Source organism: Coffea eugenioides, chromosome 11, assembly GCF_003713205.1.
Source record: "Coffea eugenioides isolate CCC68of chromosome 11, Ceug_1.0, whole genome shotgun sequence".
In the NCBI taxonomy this organism is placed as follows: Eukaryota; Viridiplantae; Streptophyta; class Magnoliopsida; order Gentianales; family Rubiaceae; genus Coffea; species Coffea eugenioides.
Genome location: NC_040045.1, coordinates 22,793,095 through 22,814,368, shown reverse-complemented (window position 1 = coordinate 22,814,368; position 21,274 = coordinate 22,793,095). Strand labels below are relative to the sequence as shown.

The 21,274-nt window shown below is 36.2% G+C and overlaps 3 protein-coding genes across 5 annotated transcripts in view; all 3 read left to right on the top strand.

Moving 5' to 3' along the window:
• Positions 1 to 10,670, top strand: part of LOC113754049 (ADP-ribosylation factor GTPase-activating protein AGD4-like) — a 35,123-nt gene extending 24,453 nt beyond the window's left edge. For both annotated transcript variants that reach the window (XM_027298368.1, XM_027298367.1), the window contains exons 18-19: positions 2,583 to 3,040; positions 10,161 to 10,670. In XM_027298368.1, the coding sequence (XP_027154169.1) occupies positions 2,583 to 3,040; positions 10,161 to 10,275 (573 nt within the window). In that variant the 3' untranslated portion in view covers positions 10,276 to 10,670. The remainder of the gene's footprint in view (positions 1 to 2,582; positions 3,041 to 10,160) is intronic.
• A 1,438-nt stretch (positions 10,671 to 12,108) lies between these two features.
• Positions 12,109 to 13,880, top strand: LOC113752063. The gene is made up of 2 exons (XM_027296203.1): positions 12,109 to 12,782; positions 13,421 to 13,880. The coding sequence occupies exons 1-2, from the start codon at positions 12,109 to 12,111 to the stop codon at positions 13,878 to 13,880; spliced, it is 1,134 nt and encodes a 377-aa protein (XP_027152004.1).
• A 3,540-nt stretch (positions 13,881 to 17,420) lies between these two features.
• Positions 17,421 to 20,684, top strand: LOC113751690 (U5 small nuclear ribonucleoprotein 40 kDa protein-like). 2 transcript variants are annotated; one of them, XR_003464850.1, is made up of 3 exons: positions 17,421 to 17,499; positions 18,931 to 20,077; positions 20,322 to 20,684. XR_003464850.1 is itself a non-coding variant. In XM_027295788.1 (2 exons), exon 2 carries the CDS (start codon positions 18,980 to 18,982, stop codon positions 19,991 to 19,993), a length of 1,014 nt encoding a protein of 337 aa, XP_027151589.1. In that variant the 5' UTR covers positions 17,421 to 17,499; positions 18,931 to 18,979; the 3' UTR covers positions 19,994 to 20,313. The 2 variants fall into 2 exon arrangements, 1 of the variants encoding a protein (XP_027151589.1); XM_027295788.1 differs by lacking the exon at positions 20,322 to 20,684 and having other exon boundaries at positions 18,931 to 20,313.
• The last annotated feature ends 590 nt before the right edge of the window (positions 20,685 to 21,274 follow it).

The window sequence follows — 21,274 nt, the reverse complement described above, 5'->3', positions numbered from 1 at the left end:
TGTAAAAAAAAAGTACATTCCCATTTATAAGCCCAATAAGATTTCAAATAATCACCAACTAATTAATATCTTTTTATTTAACAATTTTTGTATGTGTGATGAATTTTTTTAATGTGCACACACATAGTTTGTGCCTTTCCCACTAGTAATAGATAATCTGTAGTAGAGACTAAAACAATTTAGCATAAATTACTTTCAGACAACAGATTTATCTTTTCATGTCTATACTTCTTCTGGGGTAGCCATAATGGTGGTTTAATTCTTTTATTTTTGTGCATCAGTCACAGAACCAATTTGCCCCTTATCCTTTCCTTGGACTCAAGTCAAAATTGTCTACTTGCATTCTTGTATGTGTAGGTCTGACGTAAAAAGTTTTGTATTATATGGTTAACTTTACAAATTCCAGATTGGGTCCTACAACACGCAGCACTAGTCAAATATTTTTTCCATTTTAGTTTAGTTTTTTTTATTTGTTTCTCTCTACCATGCTCAAAATTGTCATCTGACATTACTCTTCGCACCCAGATTTTACAAGTCAATGCATACAACACAAAACAAAAGTAAGCAAAAGAAGTTACTGAAGAACCCATTTCCCGTTAGCTACTTGACTCCATTATAGCCAAACTCGGAGTTCCTTCATACAATACCAGCCATCATCAGACCATCCCCAATCAAGGCCTTTTGTTTTTTTTTTTTTCATTTTTTGTTCTTTTCTCTTATACTTGCAGATATTGCTCATATGATGAAGCAACGCCACCTTTTCTTTTTTCTTGTCAATTGATACAATCCAAATTGAGAACCTGTCAATGGCTTGCAAACAGATTTAAGGAACATTGAGTGGGGTGGCACCAAATTCAAGCCGACCGGTTTCTTTCTCAAGTTGAAGTTGAACCCCTTGAGATTGCGGCTGTAAATTCTGGTACTGATTTAAACTCAGAGGTGAGTTTGTGCAGGAGCTTGTTGTGATGGATGAAATTTGGGGGGTCTAGGGTTAGGATTTTGAGGGTGAGGAAGGAGTGATACTAGTGAGGGGGAAGGTGGAAGTTTTTGAGATGTCGAGTGATGGCAACAAGGAAAATTTTTGGATGCCATGGAAGAGGAGACAGAGTGGTGGGAGATGATGGGAGAAGACCGGAGGGAAGATGACTGAACGAGGGTGAAGGGATCAGTGAATAAAAAAAATGTTTTATAAAAATTATCTTGGAATCAAATATAGGAATTAACAAAACCCACCAATTCACTCAAGAATGGAGAGTTGCTAACTTTTTAGAATTCATTCCAAAATCTTGAATCCCACACCTATTATCCAAGCACTTAAAATGGACATCATTCCAAATCCTGAATCCCATACCCTCGAACCAAGCACCCCCTTAATTTTTAAAATTCCATGACTACCCACCTTTGCAACTTGTGCAAAGTGAATTGATTATCCACTTTAAAGCAATCACTTCCCAGCTAAGCAAGGATCTTTGCCTCAGTGATGGCGCTTCTCCCCAACTCCTTTCTAGAGCTAGGTTCTGACCTATACCTATTATTCCTGTCAGTTAATTGCCAAGACAGGAAATCCTGGTTACGCTTAGAGTTGATGTTTCATTCTCCTGGCTTACATGATATCTTCAGCATTTTATCGATGAATCTACTATCTTCTCCTGATATCATCCTTTTGATCTACGGATTTATAGTCCTTCCCAACCTAGAAAAGGAAAAGCAAACTGCCCCAAAAAAAAAGGAGACAGATAGATAGGGAAGAAATAAAACTTACCCAAGTAGTACTGAATTTCTTATTCTTGAAGATCATGGTGTTGTTTAGAAAATATAGCAGTCATCGTCACACTTCAACAAAATTAACAAACCATTGACCATTTCAAGACATTCATTTGGAGTTATGAACTGAACTTTTTCCTTTTCTTTTTTAGCATTTCTAGATTATTTTGGCTTTCAATCAAGATAAAATCCTTGCACTTTTTTTTTTTTTTCCTGACGGAGGGGGTATCCGGGCCATCGGGTAAACTGGACCCGACTAATCCCCCACCGGCCCGGGAGGAGAGGCCCCATCCCCCCGAACACGATAACCATGGGACTCGAACCCTGGCGGGACTGGACAACGGCTCCTAAGGAGGCGTGCCGTGACCAATTGAGCTGCCCATGAGGGGCGATAAAATTCTTGCACTTGCTGTTTCATTACATATTTCTTTTTTCTTTTTTTTTTGTCATGATTTAAGATTGGTTGATATGGAACTCATTTCCAACTAACTCAAATTTCCAAGTGCTGCAACTCTTTTTTATTGTTGTAGTGAAATATTTCACTGTGATTCAATGATCTATTAACAAGGCATAACTATGGTGTTTTCTTCAGTATGTTGAAAAACTCTTCATTACATATTTCTTTTTTCTTTTTTTTTTGTCATGATTTAAGATTGGTTGATAAGGAACTCATTTCCAACTAACTCAAATTTCCAAGTGCTGCAACTTTTTTACAGCTAATGTGATATAAATGATCATTCTTTTTTATTGTTGTAGTGAAATATTTCACTGTGATTCAATGATCTATTAACAAGGCATAACTGTGGTGTTTTCTTCAGTATGTTGAAAAACTCTTCCTGAATAAAGAGGCTACTACCTCTAGTAACCACTCTCAAGCCACTAGAGTCTGGGAAGCAGTGTTGGACAACAATTTGCGAGAAGTATATAAATTAATTGTGGTGTCAAATGCAAATATTATCAACTCAACCTATGATGAGGTAGCTGGTGCCAATCTGTATCATAATGTTCAGAGAGAGGACCCCGAACAAGGCTCCAGCAATTTTGAAGAGAAAAATTATCATCCAGTAGATTGTTTGAAGTCTTCTAGTGAAGCTGGAAATTGCCTTCAGGGATCTTCCTTGTTGCATCTAGCCTGCCACACAGGCAATGCAGTAATGCTGGAACTGCTACTGCAGTTTGGTGCTGATATAAACTGGTGTGATTTCCATGGAAGAACTCCTTTGCAATACTGTATAACCAGGGGGAACAGCCATCTGGCAAAGTTGTTGCTTAGAAGGTAACTCTTCTGTTACTATTATTAACTCTAAAAAAAAAATGATATTACTTTGAACAAAAAGAAAAACTGAATTGTTCTGTCATATCTTTTGTTCTAGACTCTGTACAACATTTATACAAATGGAATTTGACTTTTGTCAATTCCATGAAATCTGTAATTTCCTAAAAATTAGGAGCTAATTTATTCTATCCTAAAATACATTAGGAGTAAATTATTCTATCCTAAAATAGAGCAGAAATCATGGGATATAGCAGAAATCATGGGATATACATAGAAAAAGATATTCTAGATCTCAACACTCCCCCTCAAGATGGTGAATAGATATTTTCCATTCCCATCTTGCATGTAATGTCTTCAAAGTTGGAAGTTGGCATTCCCTTAGTTAAGACATCTGCCAATTGATTATTTGATGCTACATATGGAGTGCAAATCATGCCACTGTCCAGCTTTTCTTTAATAAAATGTCTATCAACTTCGATGTGCTTTGTGCGATCATGTTGCACTGGATTGTGTGCAATGTTGATGGCAGACTTGTTGTCGCAATAGAGTTTCATAGGTCCTTCCCACTTGATTTTAAGATCATCAAGTATTATTTTGAGCCATAGCAATTCACAAACTCCATGAGCCATAGCTCTAAACTCTGCTTCCGCACTTGATCTTGCAACAACCGATTGCTTCTTACTCCGCCATATCACTAGGTTCCCACCAAGAAATGTACAATATCCTGAAGTTGATCTACGATCTACAACAGAACCTGCATAATCAGCATCAGTATATGCCTCTATGAGCAATCCTTCATTTTTCTTGAACAAAATTCCTCTACCTGGTGTCCCTTTGAGGTAGGATAGAATTCTATTGACAGCCTGCAAGTGTTTCTCTCTTGGATCATGCATAAATTGGCTTACTACACTTACAGCAAATGCTATGTCCGGCCTTGTATGGGACAAGTATATCAGTTTCCCAACCAACCGCTGATATCTTCCCTTATCTACTGTGCTATCATCCTTCTCTTCATTCAATCTCAAGTTAGGCTCAATGGGTGTACTTGCTGCCTTGCATCCAAGATTGCCTGTTTCTTTAAGCAAGTCTAAGACATACTTTTGTTGGGAAACAAAGATGCCTTTACTTGAGTATGCCACCTCAATGCCTAAAAAATACTTCAGCCTCCCTAGTTCTTTAATTTCAAACTCCTTTGCTAAGCACTTTTTGAGTGTTTCTCTTTCAATTGGATCATCCCCGGTAATGATGATGTCATCTACATATACAAGTAGAGCTGTAACACCTCCTTTTGAATATTTTATGAACAAAGTATGATCTCCTTGACTTTGTTTGTATTGCATTGCTAGCATCACTTTAGTAAATCTTCCGAACCAAGCCCTTGGCGATTGTTTTAATCCATATAAAGCTTTCTTTAACCTGCACACTTTCTTTTCAAAAAACATTTCATTGAAACCCGGTGGGGGTTCCATGTACACCTCTTCTTCTAAATCCCCATGTAAGAATGCATTCTTAACATCAAATTGCTGTAAACACCAACCAAAGTTAGCGGCTAAAGACAAAAGAACACGCACAGTATTCATTTTTGCAACGGGTGCAAAGGTCTCTTGGTAATCTATCCCATATGTCTGTGTATATCCTTTTGCGACCAACCGAGCTTTATGCCTTTCTAATGAACCATCAGCTCTATATTTCAAAGTAAACACCCATTTACACCCCACTGTTTTCTTTCCTTTGGGCAGGTTTACAATTTCCCAAGTCTTATTTCTCTCTAGGGCATTCATTTCCTCTTTCATAGCATGTAACCAGTTCTTATTTCTAAGTGCCTCTTGTAGTGTTTGTGGGATTGAAATGGAGTTGATGGTGGTAAGGAAAGTTTTATGTTGTGGAGAGAGTCTATGGAAAGACACGAAATTTGAGATTGGATGCTTAGTGCATTCTCGTGTTCCTTTTCGAACAGCAATAGGCAGGTCTAAATCATTAAATTCACAAGAAGCAGAGTCAGATTGAACACACAAAGGAACAGAATTTTCAGTACCTGATTGTGGTTCAGATTCTTGGATTTGCACAGGTTCAGAAATATGAACTTTCTTCCTTGAGTAGACCTTGAGTGGTGTAGTTGGATTTAAACCAGATTTTCCCTCAGCTCCAAGATCAGGGTCAATTTCTTTACTGGCATGTTCAACTTCAAATTCAGGTTCAGGTTCACTGCTAGTATGTTCTCCTTTAGAATTTGGTGTATGGTCAGGCTTGAAAGACTTTAAGTTTAGTGTAGGACTTTGAAGATCAAAGAGAAATTCCTTATCTTCCCAAGAACTATCCCCCTGGGGATGAGGATTGTTACTTTGAGAGTAAGGTTCATTTTCAACAAATGTGACATCCATGGAGGTAAAAAATTTTTTTGAAGGAGGATGATAACACTTATATCCTTTCTTTGTGTTTGAGTATCCCACAAAAATACATTTTAAAGCTCTTGGATCAAGTTTCCCTCTTTGGTGTGCATGAACATGTACAAAAGCAACACAACCAAACACTTTTGGTGACAATGTGCAAGAGACATTAAAATCAGGATAAAAAACAGAAAGAGCAGCAATGGGACTTTGATTATTTAGTACTTTTGAAGGTACTCTATTTATCAAATGTGCAGCAGTTAAAACAGCCTCCCCCCAAAAAGTTTTTGGAACTTTATGTTGAAACAAAATTGCTCGAGTCACATTGAGTAAATGTCTATTTTTTCGTTCAGCAATCCCATTTTGTTGGGGTGTATCTACACAAGATGACTCATGTATTATACCCTCTTTTTGGAAAAAAGATGAGAGAATTTGATTAAAATAGTCTCTTACATTATCAGATCTTACTCTTTTAATCAAACTTCCAAATTGTGTACAAATCATTTTATGAAACATTGGAAAAATACTGCTTACTTCTGATTTTTCTTTCATAAGAAATAACCAAGTAGTTCTAGTACAATCATCAATGAATGTGACAAACCATTTTGCTCCAGAAATACTAGAAATTCTACAAGGCCCCCAAATATCAGTATGTATCAAAGAGAAAGGTCTAGTAGATCTTGTATTACTCAATGGAAATGATAGTCTATGATGCTTAGCAATTTCACATGTATCACAATGAAAACTACTAACATCTTCATTCTTGAAAAGTGAAGGAAACATGCTTTTAAGTAGAATAAAAGATGGATGACCAAGACGGAAATGATGAAGCCAAATTTCAGATTTATTATTTGAGGAGCAGGTGAGGGATAACTGATTTTTGTTCTCCTTGTTGCCACTCATCTCCTCAAGGTAATAAAGCCCATCATTCACCTTAGCAAGTCCAATCGTCCTCCCCGTAACCAAATCCTGAAAAACACAGTGAGTAGAATAGAAAATTACTCTACAGTTCAGATCTTTGGTAATTTGATGGATGGATATGAGATTGGAGGACAATTTTGGGACATGTAACACATTATTTAGGGACAAAGAATTTGATAGATTTACTGTCCCTTGGCCTGCAACAGTTATAGGAGATCCATCCGCAACAGTAATTTTTCTATTTCCAGGACAAGGGTTGTATGTTCTAAATCTGATTGGGTTGTGATTCATATGGTCAGTAGCTCCTGAGTCGATGACCCAAGAGCCTAGCGAAGACATGCTTGAGGCACTTAAAGCATAAGAGTTAAGGTACTTACCTGATTGAGCCAATGAACACGTACTAGAGGACTTTTCAAGGGAATTTAGGAGGTTTCTTAGCTTTTCGATTTCTTCTTTCTTGAATTCTCCCATACCAGCCTGGTTGGATTTTTCTTGTGTTTGGTCTTCTCCAGCAGTTAAGTGGGCTTTTCCCCCTTTGAATCCTCCTTTACGACTAAGGACTTGTTCCTTCCCATGGAGTTTGAAGCAATCATCTCGCGTATGGCGTGATTTTTTGCAGTACGTGCACCAAATTGTGTCTTTATTTGACTTTGTAGAAATCATTGCTGAGCCTTCTAATGTTTTAGGCTCTAACATGACTTCTCGCCTATTCTCTTCAGCTCGAATCAATGATATTGTCTCATTCAGAGATGATAATCTTTCCTTCCCCAATATCTGGACTCTGACCTGATCAAATTCCACATTCAGACCTGCAAAGAAGTCATAAACTCTATCCTTTTCGATAAAGTTTTTCAAGGTGGCTGCATCTTCACTACACACCATCTGAACACACCGATATTGGTCCAGTTCCTGCCATAGATTTTGCAGAAGGTTGGCATATTGAGTAACGGAAAGGTTGCCCTGTTTAGTGGCTAAGATCTTTGTTTTGATCTCATAGATTAGGGCAGCATCTCCTGCCTTTGAATAGGTCTGTCGAATAGTAGTCCATATATCTTGAGCTGTTGGTAGGAACTTGCAAGTATCACTTATTTCAGGTAACATGGAGTTCCACAGCCATGACATGACCATAGAATCCTCTTCATCCCAAGCAGCGAATTTAGGATCTCCCTTTTTTTGGTCCAGTTCCAAGCAAGTGGCTGATTTTGCCCTTTCCTTTGAGAAATGTTTGAACAAATTGTGACCACTTCAAATAGTTTTTCCCGTTGAGCCTGTAGGCTGCCTGGATACTCTGCAAATCCCCTGTTTGTGGAATATTTGAGGTCTCTTCTGATTTGGTATTGGAGTGGATTTCTGATGTTTCAGTTTCAGACATGGTGGAGGTTTCAAAGAAAAATTGGCAATGAAGGCCTAATGAAAAAAAATCAGCAATGAAGGCTGGAAATTGCACTTGGCAATAAAGACTTGAAAAGAGGAAAGCACTCAGCAATGAAGGCTGACAAGAAGAGGTCCCAAGAGCAAAAGCTCTGATACCATGAACAAAAAGAAAAACTGAATTGTTCTGTCATATCTTTTGTTCTAGACTCTGTACAACATTTATACAAATGGAATTTGACTTTTGTCAATTCCATGAAATCTGTAATTTCCTAAAAATTAGGAGCTAATTTATTCTATCCTAAAATACATTAGGAGTAAATTATTCTATCCTAAAATAGAGCAGAAATCATGGGATATACATAGAAAAAGATATTCTAGATTTTCAACATACTTATTTCTGCATTTCAGAAACGAGTGGAAAAATAATTCTCTATGAGTCCTGAGCCAAAAAGAAATCAACGGAAGATACGACTCTTGTCAATTGATGCTTTCTTTATATTGCACTTTCAGTCTGGAAGGGAGGTTGTCAGGGAGGAAGGAAGGGAGGAAGAGGGAAATGCAGAAATTGGTTTTCTCTGTTTTGATTGGTTGCCTATCATTAATCTATATAAATGAATTTGATGTCAATGTACTGGACAAGAAGCTGAAAGATCAATGCAAAGGGGTATTAGTGTTGTGCATCAGCAGTAATTTCATTGAGAGTTATTGTTAGAAATTTATTGCACCTTAAATTGATGAGGCATTCAAAATCCAAAACACGCACCCCAAACTAACACAGTTTTCTTGCACATTTTTCTTTGATAAAACGGTACAGAATGTTTTGCATCGAGAACACAGCTCTTGCTATTTGGAACAATATGTTCCTTTATGGATTTTCTTTTGAGAGAGACTTTTGCTGCTTGATGGATAGGACCACTAGGATTTGCCTTTTAGATTGCTTCAGAGACTAAACATGGATAACATAAAACATACAGCTCTACTTTTTCTATACCCTTTTCTGTTTTTGGTTTATGTCATGTAGTAGAACTTTGTTTTGGGATTGCCACAGGCTGATTTAGAATCTTTTCTTATTAGCCTCTTGAAGTATTATGGTGGTTGTGTGCATCTTTAGAGTATACAGGGACTTGATAAAGCATAGGTTTAGACATTTATGAGTATCATCAGATGCCATTTTAGTACAGGTAGCATTCTAAACCTAATCTGTATGTTAGTGTTTGAACCAAATGCTTGGTTTTAATTCTCTGGCAGCCAAAGGGCTTCAAAATTATTGCTCATTTTGGTTCAGTGCCTGTGTTTTGGTTCTCTTTTCTCTTAGATAGTGCAATACATTAATCACTATGCTGGGTTCGAACTGAAATAAATGCTGACTCATTGATTGCTGGTTGATTTGTTTCCAGCCTGAACCTTCTATATCCATCAGCTTCATAATTAAGGGAGCCAACTACACAAATAAAATTGGAGACGCAAAATGATATGAAAGCAGAAAAGGAAAGAACCTTAATTGGAATAACTAATATTCTGGAATGGCTCTATCTTTACGAAGTTTTAAGCAAGATAAGTTTGTCCTGCTTTAAGATAGAGGTTACCCATCCAGGTTTTCTGGTAGCATCATTAATTAGCAAAGCTATTGAATCAAATATACATTATGCCCTAACTTCCATTATAAATTCTTTAAATTGAAGTAAAATTTCATTGAGATTGGTTAGATTATAATTAAACCATGTTTTGAGGCCTAAGACACGACGAAGGACTTGTTAAGCGGAAGGGCAATTTATTGCCTCTTGGAGAAGCTAATGGATTTTCTGGTCTGACTTTCTATGAACTGTTATCCAACTATGCTAGTTCTATTTGTCTCTTTCTGGACCATAAAGAATTTTGTGCTATGTTGTAGCTGGGATGATGTTTGATTTCAATTGCAGGATGGTCTAATGTCTCATAATTATGTCCAACTTCTTTATTTCTGCATGGTTAGCCTTTTAAACCTGAACATGTTAAGAATATGTTGCCAATCTTCTCAAAGCACTAGTATTCTGCTTTCCAACGTTCAAACATTATTTCTTATCTTTTACTTCCTTTGCGTTTGGAAACCTCAGACGGGTCATTCATCCTTTTCCAACTGTAACTTGCAGAAAATGAGATTCTTCTAGACCTGAAGTATAAAGTCATAAGAAACTTCTAGTTTTGGCTAGCGCTTAAAAACTTTTCGTCTCTATTGTTTATGTTCTCCCAATATAGGTTCCCAGCCAAGTTGAATGCCCCTCGTTAATTAACCTGCAGCTGGAGCAGTTGACTTCAGTATTAACAAGAATGGTAGCCATAAAAATCTCGTTTGTGTTTTTGCATCTGTAGAAATCCTTGTAATTGCTTTCAAATTTGAAGGGTGGTATTATATCCTTGTTTCCACTATCACGTGGTATATTAACATGCATGTTCTTCAGAGGTGCACGTGCATCAATAAGGGATGCTGGAGGCCTTAATGCTTTGGAAAGGGCTATGGAAATGGGAGCAATCACTGATGAGGAGCTGTTTGTCCTGCTTTCCGAGAGCGATTAAATTGGCAAGTACCGTGCAACTTCTTTGAATTCAACAAATAGGGGTTGGATGAGTTATCATTTCATATTCATCGAACAGACTCAGAAAGGGGTTGTCTTCATTCAGTTTTGTTCTTTGTCATTTTTTGCTTATCTTCATTAAGCGATCTATAATGTTTTGACAAAAGAAAAGGAAAAAGAAACATGAATATTTCAGGTTGTGGTTTAGGGGACCGATTTAATGCTGCTTCTGCTTAGAAATTACTCGAATCACATTATGAACTTGAAGTCAAGTTTTCACTGTATGTTATTTCTTGTACATCTATATTTTGGGAAATTCTACAGTCCCATTTGTGTTTTCAAGGGAAATCATTCCCTCAATACAAATCCAATACATAGATGCCACATCGTTTGTCATATGGAGTTTCCTACATAGTAAATTTCCTCCTAAATACTTGGCAACCGGCTATAATAGATTATGATTATCATTGTGTGATAGATCTAAAGTTTTTTTTTTTTAACATGAGCTACTCTATCCATGGTGGATGGCGGATAAAGATCTCTGTGATATCATGTAGGATATCAAAGTAACAAAATAAACTATTGGTAACTGTCTTTTTTAATGCTAATGCCATAAGATTCGTGAACACAAAGGAAGTACTGTGAACCATAAGAGATTCATTTAGTATTATTTCATATGAGGAGGTAATAGCAGTTTTATTTTGTATTAACGAAAATAAAAACTAAAAGTATATAATATTATTAAAAAATTATATTATAAGTTGTTGATTATGTCAATATAAATTAAATTGCAATAAGCAATTAAAAGCTCGGGATATAGTAGTTATATTAGTGATCATGGAATAGTTGTAAGAGACCGATTTTATAAGTCCATTAGTGTCAAATAAATTGTTAAATGTGTTTTGGTGTTCAAAGGATCATTAATCTATGGTATTAGTACCGTGAAATATAAAAAGAAGTATTATGAAAATAAAAAAGTACCTTTGAATATTATAAAAAGCTATTACCTAATTGTTTGAGTAGTGATACAATAAAACATGGTAAAAATTACTTCATATTTAAATACTAATACTTTGAAATGTCATTGCCAAAATTTGCATTAATAATCAAAAAGGCCCAGTCCCCATCCCGTTTTTTAATAGGAGAGCATTTTATCCTATCCATTAACCCCTTGCGGGGTGGATGTCCACGGTACCCGCCTCAATTATCATCACTATTAACAGGCTGTGATATTTGTATTATCACATACTTTATGAAAAGATGCAAATTGCTAACAGCCTCTTGAACTGTTGGTACCACCAAAACATTTAAGTCTTGGTGGGGGTTGGAGGTCAAGAGACCTTGCCACTTAATTGTGGCTTCCTCGAACAGGAAAATCCCGTCAGTGCCCTTCGACTAAATTAGAATAGGTAGGTTATACAAATGTTATCGTTGCGATAAAAAAAAAAAATCAACAACAACTGGAATCGAAATCAACCCAATTACTTTGTGAAAGCATCCTAAATCAGTTTCTCTTTTCCTCAAACAAGTAACAATCTCCAGCTTCTTTTATTCCTGGCCACTTTCGACTAAGCCGAAGTAGGCGGATGCCGGGCGTTTAGAACGGTGGTTGTACTTATCTCTCCAGGCTCGATGGTGGGCTGCAGCAATGGAAAAGTAGCAGAAAGTTTTGATCTTGATGGAATCAAGGGCAATACTTGCCACTGGTTTTGGAGCGAGGAACTGTCCAAAGACAAGGCACCCCTCAAGGATCAGCTTACTGTCTTGTCTAACGCCAAAAGAAGCTGCCAGAACAAGTGTTCTTTCATAGCGTTGGATAGATCTGTGGAGGTCTATGGCTTGCCTTGATTTTGATGCTTCGAAAGTGCTAAAGAAGATGGTCTCAATGCGCAACGGGGCAAGGTATCTGGACTTTGTTATAAAGGAAAGGCGTAAGTATGTTGAATGGGTTGACAAGGTGCTGCTCCAACCAGACAAGTCTTTGGCATTAGATTATTTGAGAGTTGCTTTTTATTTGGACAATTTTTATGGAGATGAGACTCATAACTGGCTTCAGCATGCATTTGCAAGGAGAGTGCAAAGGCTAGAATTGGACCTGTTTCCAGATGATGGCCCGCCTTCTTCTCCAGAATCATATACTTTTGATTGTGTATTTCTTCGCTGTAGCAGTGGCAAATCTCAACCTGGTTACCCTGAAATCCATCATCATGCACAGATTGGCTTCAAGTCCCTTAGAGCATTGAGTTTGAAGAGTCTGAATGTAACTGTGGAGGTACTAGAATTTTTCTTTATCAACTGTCCATTTCTTGAGCGCCTGGTAGTGGGGGGCTCTTCAGTTTTGATCAACCTTCGAGTTTGTGGTCCATCTATTGCCTTGAAATATCTGGAGGTATGCAGCTGTTTGAGGTTACAATCCATTATTGTCAGCGACACAAATTTAGTCTCCCTTAAAACTACTGCAGCACATCATCTTTTACTTCAGAATGTCCCCATGCTTGTGAATGTATGGTGAGGATGGTCATCCCGGCTCGGTCCCTCCTACCTGCCTATGGACGTTTATAATGGTCACATCGGCTCGGCCGTACCTAGATGATCCCCTCACCTCTGGGGTGGCCCCTATCCGTTCTAGTCACCTCGGCTACACCCCGCACATGGATAACTGAGGTGGCTCCTACATTTACTGTTATCTCGGTTTAGCACTATGTCTGACATGACAATTGAAGTCCTGTCCAAGATCCTGACATCTACAGGACGAACGTGACATCTGACAAGACCTATCTACTGCACTGACTTGTCAAATCAGGCTGATACGCTCAGTCTCAGTCAGATTTTGGGAACTTAGACCCCACTATCCTTCACTCCAAGTTGTCTCATATAAATATCAGAACCTCTCACTTAGAAGGGCCCAACTGAATATTCTGTAAGAATCACTTTCAATAGCTTCCTCCACTTTGACTCTTATCCAAACTAACTAGACCGTCAGAGGAGAATCGGGGGACATAGCCCCGTCTGTTGTAATCTTAGCAGGTGATTCTTAAGGTAGCTGCTCCCCACTTAGGAAGAAATCCCCAACTGGTCAGCACAGTTCACTAAACCAGAAATCACCTCTTCATATGGGTTTCTTGGTATTCTCTTAACTTGGTTAGGTATGTCATTTCTTGGCTTTTTTGCTGCTTGTCACAACTAGAGATTATTACTTTACGTGCCAAAGAGCTTCAAGTTTCACAGGAAAAAGGAATTGTTCATGAGCTTCCTCAACTTACCAATCCGAAGGAGTTCGTCTTAATAGATTTTGCATCAAAAGATGAAAGTTTGATTGGATTTACTTCTTTGATCAGGGCTTCGCCCAGCTTGGAGAAGTTTGTGCTGAAGTTGGAATCATGGTGGAATGATATGGTTAGGGGAGATAGAAAGTTGAAGAAAGCTGCCAGCTTTCCGCTCCAACATTTGAAAGTGGTTCAGTTACTTGGATACTATGGTCGCAGAAGTGAACCACAGCTTGTTGAATACTTCCTCGAGAATGCTATTGTCCTCATGATCCGCGTAAATTCAATTCGCCCAAAACGCGCAAGGAAAAGAAGCGGGAAAAGAAGTAGGAAAAGTTAGCTAGAGTCTGTGCCAAGCAACAGCTCGAGGGATTAATACCTTCACATGTTGAATTTTCGATTCTATAGCTGCAAACAGCAAATGCAGCCAAATGTAGGTTCATGTACAACTAGTTTTACCGATTGTTTTTAAGTTATCTTATTTATATCTGTGTTCCTTAAAATGTTCGATAGACTACATAATATTATCTGTTTTTTGTTAGTGAGTAGGTTAATCAAATGGTTTTGATCATCTGTAAGACAATTCCTTCTTGGCTTAAATTTTACCTATATGAAGGTAGTGATAAAGTTATGAACAGAAAAAAAGAAAAAAGAAAAAAGAGTACTATCACATACTTAAAAAAGTACTGTGAAAATTGCAACTAGTCTTGTTAGGATACTAAAAATGTACTATATAATTGTTTGACTAACAATACTATCAAAATATGGTAAAAACTACATTCCATCTTAATAGTATTGTGAGATTTCATTATTACTGTTTGCATTAATAATGATGAAATTGTTGTAAATGACATATTTTATGACTATATAGTCCAAATGAATTGTTAAATTTCTTTTAGCATTCAAAAGATCATTAAGCAATAGTATTAGTACTGTGAAATACAAAAAGAAGTACTATGAAAATAAAAAATATTACTATTGAATATGGCAAAAGCTACTATCTAATTGTTCTTTTTTTTTTCAAACCAAGTTTGCTATTTTATTGATATATCAAAACTTCATCAATGGGCCAAAACCAGACACAATCCCATATGGTAAAAATTCCAAAAAAAAAAAGAAATTATTTGAGTAATGGTTTTATCAAATATGTAAGTAACCTAATTATTTGAGTAATGGTTTTTATCAAATATGTTAAAAATTACCTCTCAACTAAATAAAACTTCAACATTTAACCGCTATGGTTCATACAAATGATTATAAAGTTGTTTTAAATTATAAATTTCTGAAAATACATAAGTGTCAAAAAGTAATCAAATTATACAATATCAAAAACATTAGTAGGCTATGGTATTAGTAATATCAAATACTATAACAAGTACTATGAAAAGCGAAACTAGTACTATGCAATATATTTAAAATGTACTTTTAACTTGTTTAATTAATAATACTATCAAAATATAGTAAAAATGACCTTCCATTTTGATAGTGGTAGCTTCTGGCATTGATACCAAGTTCTCCAAGCTCCTGGCTACTCACTTGAGTTGAACCACCAAGGGTTTTCCTCAACCGGAAGAGGGGAGAGGAAGAGAACAAGAAAGGATTAAGGAAGAAGAAGAAAGGAATTAATAAAATTTCTTGCATAGTGAAATCCCACTAGCACAATTCATTCCTCCAACATTTTATTTAAACGCACACTAACCGCTAAATTTCTTTAGCTATAAAAGTTCTACTCCAAAACTTCAATGTCTGCAATTAAGACCTCAAAGGAAAGACTTGATCATCACAACAACAATGACAAGAATTTTTTGACAGAAAAATCGTAGAAGATTAAAATAACCATAGAAACATGCTTAATGACTGTCGTCTCAAAGGAAAAACAAGCAACAATCTTTGAAAACATGTTAATAAGGTATCTAAGACTACGCCTAATTTGCCAACACCAAATTAGGTTAAGCCAAAAACCTATTCTCAATTCCTGAATATATGAAAAAAGTCAGAAATATATAACATCCAAGACTAAAATTCATCTGATGAAATCAGATTAATAAAACCAAAGTCAAGAAAGAGCCTTTTTACAATAATGATTATTTAAATTCATCTAGCATTTATGAAATCTGTTAACTAGTGATGCTTTAATTGTTAATCTAAATTTGCATGCGTAAAAACCATGATGATGACAAAACTCCTTCTCTTTTAATTTTTTTTAAGTGTAAGTGGGAGAAATTAAACTCGAGACCTCTTATTTATACTTCCTCCTCCCAAACTATCTAACCCATCCCTTGATATCTAAAACTTTAAAAAGTAAATAAGAAATCTTGAATTTCCTCCCATCATCACATAAAAAAAATACAATTAAAGTTCAAAAAATAAGTTTATAGTATCATGAGTTATAAATTACTAGTGTTCCAGGCACACACTAATGTGTGCAACTAATAGGAAAAATATTTGTAGAATTTTTTTGAGTTTTATTGAAATTATTTTTAAAAAATAGGCTTTATATTTTGACAAAACAAACATAGAAAATTTACCAATATAAAATGTATGAAAAATAGTTATTTGGTAGTAATTTGTAACTACAGGTGGTAGTTGCTAATACAAATTATAACATTTATTGAATAATTTAAAATGAGAATATGAAAATTTACATGTTGCTTGGTATAAAGCCATATTGATAGTGGGTAGTTATCAATAGTAGTTTAGAAAGTATATAAAGTGACGGATTTTTGTTGATGCCAAAAGTCTCTCCTTTTTTATACATGATATAGATAATTTGAATAAATTTTATATACATTGACGGCATTATCATTGTTTGATCCTTGACACATGTGTAAAAGCTAGATTTCAAATTTAAAATTTGCATAGTTGTCATTCATCTAAAACTTGACAGTATATATACACTGTCAGCTTATACATGATTAATCTAATTTGAATAAATCTTATATATATTAATAGTATGTACAAGATTAATCCTTATAATTTATAACATTATTTAGCAGTGGATTAGCATATAGTACAGTACGTTAGTAGGAATTAATACAAATAATATATTATTAACATATAAAATTCAATAATTCAAATGCTAATCAGGAATTCATTTCACTGATATTTGATAACTGATCTAAATTGGATCGACCAATTTCTCAATTTTTTTGGAAATTTGAACACCCCCTTACAAAAGATGTTAAATTGCACTTGAAATTCATCGAGAAGATGAGACCTGCATCACTTTCAACTCTTGCAACTTGTTTGGAAGTTGGGATTTCAGCAGAAAAGAAAGAAAAATGACAGATTGAGAAAGATTTCTATCATTCGAGAGATTTTCAAGGATGCAAAAGAAGAGAAACCAACTGATTTGAAAGAATACTTTTGTAGCTACAATTGAATAAAGTTTTCTACCCAAATATGGGGGAAAAAAGATGGAAAGTTGAGAGAATCTCACTAAATTTTTTTTAATTGCTAATTCAATCCTTAGATGGCCATTGAATAAAATTTTAATGATGTATATGTCTAAAATCATTCCATTTCCTAAACTTCCAAACAACATCAAACTTTATTTGTTTCTTTTCTCTTCTTTTCTTTTCTTTAACATTTCCCATCTTTTATTTTCTATCCCAAACTCGCAAACTAGCCATTAGTCTCTCTCTTGGACAAAGATATATCTTCAAGTAAATTCTAAGGTTGACAAATGAAAACCTGAGTTTGGGCCAGTCCAATCCGCAAACCCAATGTGTAATAAAAGGGCTTAGATTGGGCCTCAAACTTTGACCCACTGACTGTCCTGCCCCATCCAGGCTCAAAATACGCACAAATTGTTTCCAATACAGGCTTGACCATTACTACAGTATAAAAGCCCTAAAAATTATCACAGTTCAGTCAAAAGCCGATAAAATTGCAAATTCTTGAAACCCGGGGTTTTCTCCTCAAGATTCCTCGGTTTTTCTGCTAACCCTTCAACCCAGGTAATGTTTCTTCCTCTCTATAAATTTCACTATTTCTTGCTCATTTCAGCTTATATGATTAACATGGTTCTTTTTTTTGTTTTCTAGAATGTCAAGAATTTTGTTAGGATTAAAATCACGCCCTTTATGCAGTTAAGCACCAAGATTTTCATGTCTTGTGAATAATAGAAAATGGGTTTATAGTATAGTTTTACTTGCCTCCTAGGTAAACCTTAGCTTGCTTTTGTATTAGTTTTTAGTTTTCCGGTTTCCAGGATCTGGTGGGAGCATTTTTTTTTTTTTGGGGTTAATATATTGGAAAGAGTATTGGAGAATCGGGTATAGCTCAGTAGTGAAGGGTCTTTGTTCCTCGTGTCCAATTGAGGGTTCGTATTCCTAGTGCCCATTCCTTATTTTGAGCCTTGTGATGCCCCTTCTGGGAAAAGAAAATTATAAAAGAGAGAAAATATTGGGAAAGAATTGAACCTGGATTTCGTGGAAGTGCTTAGGTGTGCTGATAATTTACTAAATTGAAGGGAGACTATGTTCTTTTCTATGTTTAGTTTCAATATTTATTTTGGGTGTGGCTTGTGAGTTCTTTTTTTCTGGCATCAATTGTGTTGGACTAAGCATTCATTTAGGCTGGGTTTTGTTAATGATTTAATGGGTGAACTTCTGGCTGACTACTCATAGTTTGTAATTATTTTGATTCAGTTTTATTTGCACACTTTTTAGGTTGGTAATTTTCGTTGACTTATGGGTTTCTTTTGGCTTTTTAGTAATCAATTTTTGTAATGTGTGTTAAGTTTTTGGTTTTTGGACCCTGTCAGACTGTCAGGAGGCAAAATAGTGTAATTTTGAAGTCAGATGGGAAATTCTTTTCCCAATTTGCTTTAGTAGGTCTAAATAAGTTGGCAAACAATGAGGTGTTTGACCTTTTTTTACTGCATGATATTATCTTCCACTATCACAGGTTGTTGTAGGGAATGTGTAGGATGCCTATTTCCTTAAAGCTCTACAACAGTCATATGTGCTTGTCACTGAAGAAGAAAGTAGTAGTATATCCTGCTTGGAAGTAAAATTGCTCTGACAGGACCATAGCTGTTGCCTTAAGCTTAGTTTTTGGTGAAGTTTTCTATTATTGTCCTCTTCTTTCTCCATTGCAGCCTTCTTGCAGTGGGCAGAATGTGCTACTTTATTTGTCTTGAATGAATTTTGCGTCAGTTTCAAGTATACCAAATTTATCTGCACCGACAAGGGTTTTAATTGGCATGGTTGCGTGTGCATGCCCTGTGCTTAAATATTGTGCTTTATGTATAAAGCTTTTGTTTCTCCATTGAGGCCTCTGGTTCAGAGTCAATTCTTTCTGTGTCATTTCTAGTTTAACTAAGCAAAATGTATCATTTAGCCCTGCATATACAATTTGACTGAGCTTGTAAGCACTTATTTCAGGTAAAAGTTGATTTATACCCCTGTTGCTGAACATCAAAAGGAAGCTAAGATGCAAACTGAAAATGCTCTCTCTGTGCTTGGTTCAAGGCCAATGGAAATAGCTACTGTTCCAAATATTGGTCCTGATACTAATGGAAAGCAGCGAAAATCAAGTTTGGAATCACCTATAATGCTGCTGACTGGCCATCAAAGTGCCATCTATACAATGAAGTTCAATCCAGCAGGAAACATCATTGCATCTGGTTCTCATGATAAAGAAATATTTCTGTGGAATGTACATGGTGATTGCAAAAACTACATGGTTTTGAAAGGACACAAGAATGCAGTTTTGGATGTACAGTGGACTACTGATGGCTGGACAATAGTCTCAGCTAGCCCAGACAAGACAATTAGGGCATGGGATGTTGAGACCGGAAAACAGATAAAAAAGATGGCAGAACACTCCTCGTTTGTAAATTCTTGTTGTCCTGCTCGAAGAGGTCCTCCTTTAATTGTCAGTGGATCTGACGATGGTACTGCTAAACTTTGGGATATGCGTCAAAGGGGTGCAATACAAACTTTTCCAGATAAGTACCAAATTACTGCAGTGAGTTTTTCTGATGCATCTGATAAGATTTACAGTGGAGGTATAGACAACGATGTCAAAGTTTGGGATTTGCGAAGAAATGAAGTTACTATGACACTTCAAGGCCATCAGGATATGATAACTGGTATGCAGTTAAGTCCAGATGGTTCGTATCTTCTTACTAATGGCATGGACTGTACACTTCGCATATGGGATATGCGTCCATATGCCCCTCAGAACCGATGTGTGAAGATTTTAGAAGGTCACCAGCACAATTTTGAAAAGAACTTGTTGAAATGCAGCTGGTCATCTGATGGAAGCAAGGTCACAGCTGGAAGTTCTGACCGCATGGTTTACGTATGGGATACAACTTCTCGGCGTATACTGTATAAACTTCCTGGTCATACTGGATCCATAAATGAATGTGTCTTCCATCCTAGTGAACCTGTTATTGGTTCTTGCAGTAGTGATAAGCAGATTTATCTTGGTGAGATATGAAGAACATTCAGTTTTGGGACATCTTACCTGCACATTTAGAATGTTGATAGTTTGTTGTGACATCCATCAGGGGCCAGCATGAAGGTACCTCTCGTGTTCTCTCTTAGTATTAATAGCTTGCTAAGTTTGCTTGTCATTAATGGTGATATATGTTTCTTAAAGATACTATGAGATCACGAAAATCAGTTTCTTACAACCTGATGATGAAATCTACTTTTCTATGTATTCCTGATTCCATGCGAGGTTTGGGATGTTTGTGGTTCTATTGACATTTTGCTGGCTTTCCATTTCCAATTATTCCAATGATCGCATTCTTGCTTTGGAACAGGTCTGCAGAAGTGCTTTGCTCATTTAAACTATAGATATCTCCTGTTCAGACATGGAAGATAATGAGTTTTATGTGAAATAAGAACACTGAAATATGACGGAACATATTTGACTATGTTTGCTTGCACTACTAGATACTATTACTCAATCCTCTATTGAAATTAGCACCCGCTTTCCTTGCTCTTTTTCCCCTGTCCATTGCATGATTTCTTTTTCATAGATGCATGCCTTCCAGAGCAACAAACCTAGTTGTATTGACCAAATAACCATTTTTCTGAATACACGAGTACAACATCTCCCATTGCGCGATTGTGATACTATTTTCTTTCAAGTTAGAATTTGCTGCTGTCTGATATGCATTGGACTTGGGTGTAATGAATTCTAATCTTTGATTGAGCAAAATAATGATAAAATAAGTTACAGACGAGCTGGGTCTGTGATATATGCTTCAGTATGGATGGTAAAATGTTTATTACTATCACTATATTTCTGGTAATTGCACGTTCACTGGTACTGTTGATGAACTACCTAGGAAATGTGTGGGAATCTGGGTCTTTACGAGTTGCAGGAAAATTTTTTTGGGTTTAGCATCTGTTCATTGACAATTAAAATCAGGTCATGTTATTTTGGAAGCAAAGTTATTCATGGACACCATCTCATATTCTTCGTATATTATTTATTCTTCGTATTACTAACAGAAGAATCTGGAAACGAAGAACTCGTATTTTTTGTTCATCTGTTAATTTCTTCTGGAGAAGCATCCATTAGTCAGTTCTAGCGCCAACTGGATTCAAGAATCAATTGTACATGGTGATACGTGTTTTACCTGAACCATTGAGACCCCCGTTATTAGGTGGCCTTCTGGTGTCACCTTTTTCCCCTTTCTTGTGGATATTCTGCTGAATTTCAACTACAGAAAGGCTTGAACTCCAACAAGACTCGAACGACAAGAAG

Excerpts from the sequence above, each read along its gene's own strand:
- LOC113752063 (XM_027296203.1), top strand. The coding sequence starts at position 12,109 with ATGGCTTGCCTTGATTTTGATGCTTCGAAAGTGCTAAAGAAGATGGTC. Across the intron at positions 12,783-13,420 it reads CCCATGCTTGTGAATGTATG|GTATGTCATTTCTTGGCTTT; the intron begins GTGAGGATGGTC and ends TAACTTGGTTAG.
- LOC113751690 (XM_027295788.1), top strand. The coding sequence starts at position 18,980 with ATGCAAACTGAAAATGCTCTCTCTGTGCTTGGTTCAAGGCCAATGGAA.